This window comes from Dendrobates tinctorius, unplaced genomic scaffold (assembly GCF_039654945.1).
Source record: "Dendrobates tinctorius isolate UK_male_01 unplaced genomic scaffold, ASM3965494v1 ptg000059l, whole genome shotgun sequence".
NCBI lineage: Eukaryota > Metazoa > Chordata > Amphibia > Anura > Dendrobatidae > Dendrobates > Dendrobates tinctorius.
Genome location: NW_027361727.1, coordinates 10799346 through 10805345, shown reverse-complemented (window position 1 = coordinate 10805345; position 6000 = coordinate 10799346). Strand labels below are relative to the sequence as shown.

General features: G+C 46.6%; 1 protein-coding gene across 2 annotated transcripts in view; it reads right to left on the bottom strand.

Annotated features, from left to right (window-relative positions):
• Window positions 1-686: 686 nt before the first annotated feature.
• Window positions 687-6000, bottom strand: part of LYVE1 (lymphatic vessel endothelial hyaluronan receptor 1) — a 28425-nt gene continuing 23111 nt past the window's right edge. For both annotated transcript variants that reach the window (XM_073578391.1, XM_073578390.1), the window contains exons 4-6: window positions 4177-4551; window positions 3564-3642; window positions 687-3370 (exon numbers count right to left, since the gene is read on the bottom strand). In XM_073578391.1, coding sequence (XP_073434492.1) covers window positions 3199-3370; window positions 3564-3642; window positions 4177-4551 — 626 coding nt within the window. In that variant the 3' untranslated portion in view covers window positions 687-3198. The remainder of the gene's footprint in view (window positions 3371-3563; window positions 3643-4176; window positions 4552-6000) is intronic.

The following is a 6000-nucleotide window of genomic DNA, read 5'->3' as shown; positions in this document are numbered from 1 at the left end:
CATTCCGGTGCAGTTAGAAGAGCTGACACTCAGCACTTTTTTTTATCTGTGCTGAACCTTGCTCATCCAGATCCTCCAGCAGTTTTTCACTTTGGGTCATGTTTCGTGGATCTCCTCATTGGCTCAGGTTTATAGATGGAAACATTGCAATATATACATATTTTTTTCCACTCAGTCCGCACCCTCTAACACTTGTAGGTTCATTGCTGATTCATTACCTTATATAACTTTTTCGCAATAGACATAGATGGGTATTTTCTTGCAAATATGAGTCATTTTGCAATTGACTTGCTTGTGAACATGATCAGCCGTTGTTGAGAAATCATGTTTTTTCTTTCTGTTTGTTTACAGCTCTTTGCCTTGTAGAACGACCACCGCTGCTAGACAGCAGAATATGCCCAGTGTATACAAGCTCTTTTGTATTGAGCTTGTAAGTGCAGTTTTGAAGCCATCCAGGATTGCGCTGTTATCTTCTAATCTCGGCTAGTTTTAGTGTGGTGCTTACAAGCTAGAGAGCAGCGGTGGTCGGTATCCTAGGCAACCAGGTGTAAACAAAATAAAAGTGTTAATATGTGTCTGGAGGGGATTGAAAATTCCAGGGGAGACAGAGGAACCTAGGGGGATGTAGAAACAACTTTGTTTTTGGTGTTTGTCAGTTAATAGTAAATTAACAGTAGTATATAATGTATCATTAAAAGAGCGTTTATTAAAGGAACAGGAAAATATAAATAAACAGGTTAATTATAGTTCTAACTAAGGCAATTAGGTAGAAGGTAGGAAAGGCAGTGACTCTCTCATTGTGTTGTTTTACATATATCAGCAACAACAGAACCTAATCTTCCCCAACATCATCTGTCAGAGGGGCCGGGAGGTCCCCAAACACACAACATAGTCGTCTAGTCCTGTCGTAATCCGCGGTTTCATTCTACTTTGGGGACCTTTAGAGAAACTTAGTTTCTTACAAGACAAAAGTTAGTAAGTCTATACATGCCTAGAAATCGGTCATGATCCAGACCAGGTTTTGAGTCCGGTCTTTCCATGTTCCCAGTTTGGTCATTTCAGGGGTTAACTTTTCTCAGCCTCAGTCTGGTCTCAGGGTTTGCTATTTAGCTCCTCTGCATCCTGCAGGCGGTGTCAGCTGTAGTTCTGATTTCAGCATGTGTATCTGACTATGGTATATCCTAATTTGTCCTGCTGTGATCCCTGATGTGCCCTGTATCTTTTCATTCCTTCTGTCTGTCCTGACTCAGTGTTTCCCTGTAAGTTTGTTGACTCCCTGGTTTTGACTTGGCTTGCATTTGGACCTGCTTCTGTCTTTGTCTTATCCACCTCTGACCGTTGCTGATCCCCAGGTTTGTTTCTGACCATGTGTACTGCTGTGACCTTTTGTACATCTGCTCCTGTTTCTGACTCGGCTCGTCTGACCACTCTTTCACCACCTGGTGGCGCTTGTGCTGCTGCTCATTGTTGCTATGCTGTATGTGCAACCTCTCTTCCCTCACCATCATCCCCTGGTGGAGGTTGCGCTATACTGCACTGCAGTAGCATGACAAAATCCTTGCACCCCCATCTCACAAATATTCAGGTTTGTCTTTGCAATTAGGGGACCTCTTAATGTTTAGCTTTTTATTCACCAGTCATGGAGACATGTCCATAGTTGGCTTCCAAAAAAGGGACAAAGGTGTCTGGTAAGGACACAGGAGGTTAGAAGGGAACAGAGGGTCTTAAGGAGGACAGAAGAACCTGGAGGAGAAATGCATCCAAAGGGAATAAAGTTTTCTGGAGGCCACAGAGGAGATTGGAGGGGACAAAGGAACAGAGAAGAATCACAAAAGCAAGGAAGAGATAGAAGATTCTGGAGGGGACATAGGAACCTAGAGGGGGCAGAGGAGCTGAAAGGGACAAAGGAGTCTGGAGGGTGTAGAGCATCCGGTAGGGGGCAGAGGAGCTGAGAAGGGACAGATGAGCATGAAGGAGCTGGGAAGGGACAGGGAAGCTTGGAAGGGGACGGAGGACCTGGGAGGGGGCAAATGCGTTGGGAGAGGGTAGAGGAGCTGAGAAGGGATAGAGGAGCCTGGAGAGGACGGAGGAGCCTGAGGAGGACAGAGAAGTTGGGAGAGGACAGAAGAGCCTGGAGAGAACAGAAGAGTCTGGAGAGGACAATAGAGCCTGGAGAGGACAGAAGAGCCTGGAGAGGACAGAAGAGCCTGAAGAGGACAGAAGAGCCTGAAGAGGACAGAAGAGCCTGGAGAGGACAATAGAGCCTGGAGAGGACAATAGAGCCTGGAGAGGACAATAGAGCCTGGAGAGGACAGAAGAGCCTGGAGAGGACAGAAGAGCCTGGAGAGGACAGAAGAGCCTGGAGAGGACAGAAGAGCCTGGAGAGGACAGAAGAGCCTGGAGAGGACAGAAGAGCCCGGAGAGGACAATAGAGCCTGGAGAGTACAGAGGAACAGGGAGAGGACAGAGGAGCAGGGAGAGGGTACAGGAGCCTGGAGAGTACAGAGGAACCTGGGGAGCATCGAGGAGCAGGGAAAAGACAGAACAGCCTGGAGAGGACAGAACAGCCTGGAGAGGACACAGGAGCTTGGAGAGGACCCAGTGGCCCAGAATGGATAGAAGAATCTAGAGGATACTTAGGGGAGGCTCTTGCAGTGTCTTATTTCAATCCCCAATATATATACATTTGTTAAAATAACTTCACAGAGACCATGAAGCCCCATGCAGACTTAGTGGTGCTCACACTGCTGCTGAGGTTTGTTACACTGTATCTGTGTAAGAATTCTCAGCTGGAGTCCAGGACTGGAGGTGGACTTGTGACTGTACTGCTTTGTTTTGCTCACAGAGGATTTACCCATCGTAACAGATCAATCAATTGCGTGAGCCGGACTAGGTTGCTGCCCATCATTTCCATCAGGGATGAGTCCTGGTAAGAGAAAGTGACATCCGAGGAGCAAAGACGGCGGTATTATCCAGGGCCGGTCACTTTCATTAGCTATAAAATAATTTAGTTAGCGAGGGGCCAGCTCATCCACCCATCCCCTGGTCTCCTTTAATGTGCTGGTTCAGACTCATAAATCTAATCACAGAAGCGTTAGAAATCATTTCTTTTTTCCGCATTGTACTCGCCTGCCCCTGTTCACACACTCAGTGCCCAGTCAATAAGCAGTTTATCTCTGCAGCCAGCCCTGGCCGATATTACACCTCCGCCTCTACAGAGTTTCCTGTAGGGTGCTGTAGGCACTCCGTCTCTTTTCTGTTCGTATATTGTTCTTTCGCGTTTTCGCCACCCGACGCATCTTTGAACACCATGGCTTCTACCGACTCTTTCTCCTTCTTCTTCTTGGTAAAGAGTAAATGTGTTTTGTATCTGTGTAGAGAGTCAAACATGAATACAGTGAGTGTGATCTGAGGTGCAGTACCAAGAACGGCCACTATGCGGTGTATAGAGTTGGCAGCTGGTGGACCTGCAAACAGCTGAACATTGGGGGGTGGAGGGTGTCGGACCCCCACCAGTCTGATATTATACTGCTTGTAGTTTTGTAAAATACGACTAAACTTACTTTTTAATATAGCAAATGGCGAGGACCACAGCCGCTATAAAAAACAGCAGCGCCAGTACGAGCAGCGTCGTAGGTAATCCTGAGGACAATAGAAATAGCTTGTAAATCCTTTGCCATACTTGTCAGGCACCCATCAAATATTATACATCCGGAGCTGCATTCAAAATTCTGCCAGAGTTGTTTCCATCGAGCCGTGCAATGTGGGAGCTCTTATGTTAGATCAGAGACTGATAAGAGGGGGAAATAAACTTCAATATATCCTCAAGCTACAAGTAGATTAGGTGTTGCATTATATCCTGTGCTACCGCAAAAGCAGAACTGTAAATGCAGCTCTGGATGTGACTGGAGAAGATCAGTACAAGCAAAGAAAAATATGTGGTAAAAGCGTTACCGAGAAGTGTGAAATATTCTTAAAAACTTAACAGCGTAATTAAAGGTGATGGAAAATAGCACCACCCATGTGCTTAGGTTGTATCTGGTATTGCAGCATCAATAGAAGAGAACTGCAAACAAAATATAGACAGGCCGGTCGCTCTTATGGGAAGAAAACTTTCTAATCACAGACGTTCACCTGTTTTTACACATTAATATAGTGAAAAGTTTGAGTTTTTACCTCCAAATACGACTCTCTCACTTTTTTGGGCCATCTGGTTCTCCTGTTTCGTGGGTGATACGGTGTCCGTCGTTGGCGTTATCTGTAGTGTGGTGGTGGACCGCGTCGGCTTCACTGTGGTCACTAATGTTGTGTGTAATGACGCGGTCGAGGCTTTCCACGTGGTCCACACAGGCGGCGGAGACGTCGCTCTTGGCTCCGTCTGAGTCTCTGTTTTTAGGCTGGTTGATGTCATGGTCGATTCAGATGTTGGCACTGCTGCACTGCTCGATGTTAGCTGTGTAACCATGGTCGATCCAGATGTTGGCACTGCTGCACTGCTTGATGGTGGTTGTGTAACCATGAGCCCGGGCTTACAGGAATTGATCCGGATGTCTGAAATATATGATGGAAGGATTCAGCGGAAAGGGAGGAACGTAAGTAGTCACCTTCCTCCCCCCCACACTGACATTAAGGACCCCTTGCCCAAAAAGTGACACATCGCTGGAATCAGAGTCTCTGCCCCTACACTATGTTGCTCTCAAAAAACCTGGTGATAGATTCCCTTTAAATAGATTCCCTTTAAATAAATATATCTTAGCCCTTCTCTACCTTTATTTCAGCCATACTCCTACCATAAGGCCCCCCCTACACACTGGATAAGGGTTGGCTAAACCCACCTCTTTCGCCCCATCATCTAAAATGGACAGGAGATTCCAAACTCTCCACCGACATCATCAGAATCCCCCCCAGTTTAATTTCAATGGCCACTCCTTTTGTTCAGTGCAGAGATAATTACGACTCTCTCATAGATGAGATGTGCGTTACTGTGTATGGGGGGAGTCTGGAGATAAACCGGAGCTGTCCGCCGAACGATCATTTTCCAGTCGTGTCTGGGTGGATAAAACACTGACTGTAGATTTGATCCATAATCAATAAATTAAAGAAGAGAACTGTGAATGTTCCCAGATAAGAAAAGATTCCATAGCAAAAATCAAAAATGGAGCAAGAGGGTCGACCATCCCACAAGCTTTGGCAATATTGAGGTCATGACCCTAGTCTGTTTCTTCTCTATGTCACACCAACGCCCCTTCTTCAGTGACCCCATAGAAGCAGATGCCTCCATTATGGAGAACACTTCCAATATTTAGGCTCAATTTTGCAATGTGTTTTTTAAATGTCTAATTAAGGCCTGTTTCACATATCCGTTATTTTGACGGGAGGCAAATCCGCCAGAGCGGTTAAAAACGGATCCGCCTCCGTCATGGGCTAAACGGATCTGCTGGAGGGGAAATTTAAAGGAACTGCGGCTTGGAAAGGACAGAGAGATATTTTTTTTCTTTGCACGGCTGTTCCGGAACGCCATTCAGGGGTTAAAAGCCCTGCTCCAGCGAATCTGCCGGCATGCGCAATATAAATGAGCGGACCGACGTTCGGAAAAAACGTTGCAGAGTCCGTCCTATCCGCCCGGGAGACGCTAACATTTTGACGGATCCGCCAAAAAACGGGTGGGACGGACGACCGTCAGTCAAGATCCGCCTCTAATGTAAGTCTATGGGGGAAAAAACGGACCCGCCCCTTTTTCGGCGGATCCGATTTTTTTCGAAAATTGCCGGATTTTGACGTCAGAAAACGGAGGTGTGAAACAGGCCTAAGGGGTTGTCCAGTGAAAACAAGTCATTATCTTCATTGGAATAGGTGATAGCTTACTGATCCCGGGGGGTCCGACTGCTGGGACCCGCACTGATCGGCAGAAGATGGAATTTTCATCCCCAGAGCGGCAGGATCGACGCCCGACCCCCACTCTATTCATTCTCTATGGGGCTTCCAGAAAAAGCTACACTT